The 3,242-nt window shown below is 41.5% G+C and overlaps 1 protein-coding gene across 1 annotated transcript in view; it reads right to left on the bottom strand.

The window, feature by feature from the left end:
• Nucleotides 1–2,557, bottom strand: part of LOC110096650 — a 25,341-nt gene extending 22,784 nt beyond the window's left edge. The window contains exons 1-3 of the mRNA XM_028697817.1: nucleotides 1,492–2,557; nucleotides 1,204–1,394; nucleotides 88–1,042 (exon numbers count right to left, since the gene is read on the bottom strand). Coding sequence (XP_028553650.1) covers nucleotides 88–1,042; nucleotides 1,204–1,394; nucleotides 1,492–2,557 — 2,212 coding nt within the window. The remainder of the gene's footprint in view (nucleotides 1–87; nucleotides 1,043–1,203; nucleotides 1,395–1,491) is intronic.
• Nucleotides 2,558–3,242: the final 685 nt, after the last annotated feature.

Raw genomic sequence — 3,242 nt, 5'->3', positions numbered from 1 at the left:
ATCTACTCCTGATTTTAGTATAAAGAAATTTCAAATCATCCTCTCCATGATGAAGCCAATTAATTTTAGCTCTTTGAATAATCCAACTGGCCTTCATAGAAGAAACTTCAGAAATATGTAAATTTATGTCTTTGAGAGCTACAAGGAGGGCAGCTTCTGATGGATTATTCTGAATTAAATGCAAAAGACTTTGTTGTTTGACATGAAGGGCTTCAAGTTGCACATCTAAAGAATTAGAGTTTGCCCAATCATGATTCTTTAAATCACCTTTCAAACATTTGAGAACATTGCAAAAATGAGATAATGGGTTCCCTACTAGCGGCAAAGACAAAGCATTTAAAAGAAAAGACCAGTATCTATCATGCTTAGTCCAAAAATTCTTAAATAAAAAACGGTGATGAGAGGTAGAGGAGTCCCCAGAATGTAAAATGATCGGAGAGTGATCCGAGCAAGAGGGGCTCTGATAAGAGCAGAAAGAAGAAGGAAAGTTCTTCACCCAATCATCATTAACAAGAGCACGATCCAATTTAATAAAAATGGGGTTTGAAGCTTGCTGGTTAAACCAAGTAAAGAAGTTACCCACAGAGTGCAAATCCATCAAGCTATTAGCAAAAATCATGGAATTTAGATCCACCAAGCTAGAATGGTGAAGAGCAGAACCGCCAGACTTCTCATTAGCATAGCGACAACAATTGAAGTCTCCCAAGACAGCCCAAGGGAGAGTAGAAGAGGGAGCCACTTGACAGATAGAAGCCCAAAGTTCTTTTCTGTCAAAAAAACTATTAGCCGCATAGACAATAGATAATTGAAAAGGGGGTAGATTACCTACAGTAACAAGTCCATTGATTAATTGTGTAGTCACAACAGTAGGGGAAAAAGCAAGCTTTTCAGAATTCCATTTAACCCAAATCCTACCAGAGGAAGAGAGGTTAAAATTATTAATACTAGCTTCATTCGGGAATAAAGAATGAGCAGAGTCAAAAAAGGGGTCCACCAGAGAAGGTGCGTGAATACGAGTTTCCAGCAAACAGAGCATGTCAAGCTTAAAAGAAGAAATAAGTCTCTTACAACTTAAAACTTTTTCAAGCTTATTAGAGCCTCTAACATTCCAAACTCCAATGTTAGGGAAAAACATTAAGAAGTGTTATGAGTGTGGGATTTTTTACTCTGCTTTTCCTTAGCAGATTTTTTGGTTGATTCTACCGTTGGCTGCTTCTTACTTTTCCCAGGTTGCTTGAGAGAATTACCCACCAAATCATTTTCGGTAACCAAAACCTCTTGCAGATCCGATTCAGTTTGAGAATTAAAAATTTCAAACTTGTTAGGTGAGGTAATGGCAGTAGATTGGTTGTGTGAAATGATCTTCATGGAGGATGAAGAGTCAGAAATTTCTTCTGTGGGAATATTGAGATTAGGAATATTAGCAACAATAGTATCAGTCACTGGTTCCACAATGATGTTGCTAGAAGGCTCCTGCAACAGGTAGCATACTGGACGGCATATCCTCAGCCAAAGGTTTAGACTGAAGGATATCTTTATTTGACGTAGGGGGAGGCGAGTGAGCTTGATAGTGTAAAGGTTGTCCAATGCTATTTAAATGTTTAGGTGAAGTAGGAGTAGAGGACGGACCAGCAATAGTTGGAATGGAGCCATCTTTAGGTCTGGAATCCGACCTGGGAGGTCTGTTGTTCGTGGGGGGCTTAGAAGAAAAACGATTGGTTGGTTTTTTACTGAAACTTCTACCACGAGTTTTGGGGAAATTATTCACCATATCATTTTCAGAAGATTTTGGATTTTGAGGGCATGAAGAAGAGTAGTGAACAAGAGACTTACAATGTTCACAGAGCACCGGCCTCCATTCATATTGCACCTTCAATTCAACTATGTCGCCATCCAGAGAAACCTTGATAAAATCAGGATATGTTGCATTACAGTCAACAAGAACACATACACGAGCAAAGGTAAGCCTAGTTTTTTGCTCCGTGAGGTGGTCAGCAGCTAAAGGAACTCCAATCTTGCTAGCTATTCTTGAGATACCCTCCGAATTCCAGCATGCAAGGGGAAGGTCGTGTATTTTAACCCATATAGGAACTGTGGCGAAATTTTCTCTCTTAGGTTTAAATTTAGGGTGCCACTTTTGCAGAACAAAGGGTTTTCCAAGCAAAAACCACACACCTTTAGACCAAGCCATATCGTAATCCTCTACACAAGAAAAACGAAAAAGGAAAAAGCCATCACTTAGCGAAAGGAGTTGCAGAGAACCTTTTAGATTCCACGTTTTATTGATCGCTCCCAGCAAAGCTTCATAAAAGGGCCTCCGACCTATAGAGTAGCCCACAAGACAAAGTCTCCAATCATCTCCCCCTTTAGCAAGCTTTTCACTTGAAAAGGGGATAATATCAGGTTCTGAAGGATGATGCAAAAAGTTGAAGACTTTGGAAGCAGATGAGGGGTTCGGGGCAAATATCTGATTCCAGTTGCGCAGAGACACCGGCGTAGCAGCAGCAGAAGAAGAAGAAAGATGTGGAAACTCGGAGGAGAGTAGAGAAGACTCCATGCAGAGGAACCTCCGGCAGTGCCGGAGGGGCGGCGGAAGAGAGAAAGCTCAGCAGGGGAGAAAAAGAAACCCTAGCAGAGCTAAAGCGGATAGTTTTTAGTTTGCTTTGCCAAATTGTTGTTAGGACTTTCCTTGAAGACCCACATGTATATTTTCTCCATGACATACTGAACCAAAAAAATAGCAACCCTCAAATCAGATTTATCAAAATCGGAAAACCCACTTTCATCATGGATGATCTTCGCCTTGGATTTCTCATAAAGCAAAGGCTTAAAGTAGAAATTAAAGAAAAACCACGCTCCCATAAAGATATGGACTAAATTTGTGCACTTGCGGCTGCACCCCTTAGGGAGATGGAGGACGGTGGCCTCAACCTCGTTCAAATGAGGGCTAAGATCAAGGATCTTACATGAATCCGACCTCCAGGATGGCAGCCGAGTGGAACTGTCTGCAAAGAGGGGAAGCTTGTTGAATCTGGACAGAGTGGTGAAGAGGGAATTAGATGAGAAGTTGGCAGAGAGGGCAGGTGATTGTGTTGCAGCAGACGAGGAGGAGGACAAGAGCGTCTATTGTTACAAAGGAGGTTGCGGTGGAATGTGTGGAAGTGGATTGGAGGCAGAGGAGCTCGCTGATAGCAGGATTGGAGTGGATGTGTAATATCAAAAATCTGCTCCAGGATCGTCCA

The sequence above is a fragment of the Dendrobium catenatum genome, unplaced genomic scaffold, assembly GCF_001605985.2.
Source record: "Dendrobium catenatum unplaced genomic scaffold, ASM160598v2 fragScaff_scaffold_1000, whole genome shotgun sequence".
NCBI lineage: Eukaryota > Viridiplantae > Streptophyta > Magnoliopsida > Asparagales > Orchidaceae > Dendrobium > Dendrobium catenatum.
The sequence above is the reverse complement of the archived record's forward strand: the minus strand, read 5'-3'. Positions and strand labels throughout refer to the sequence as shown.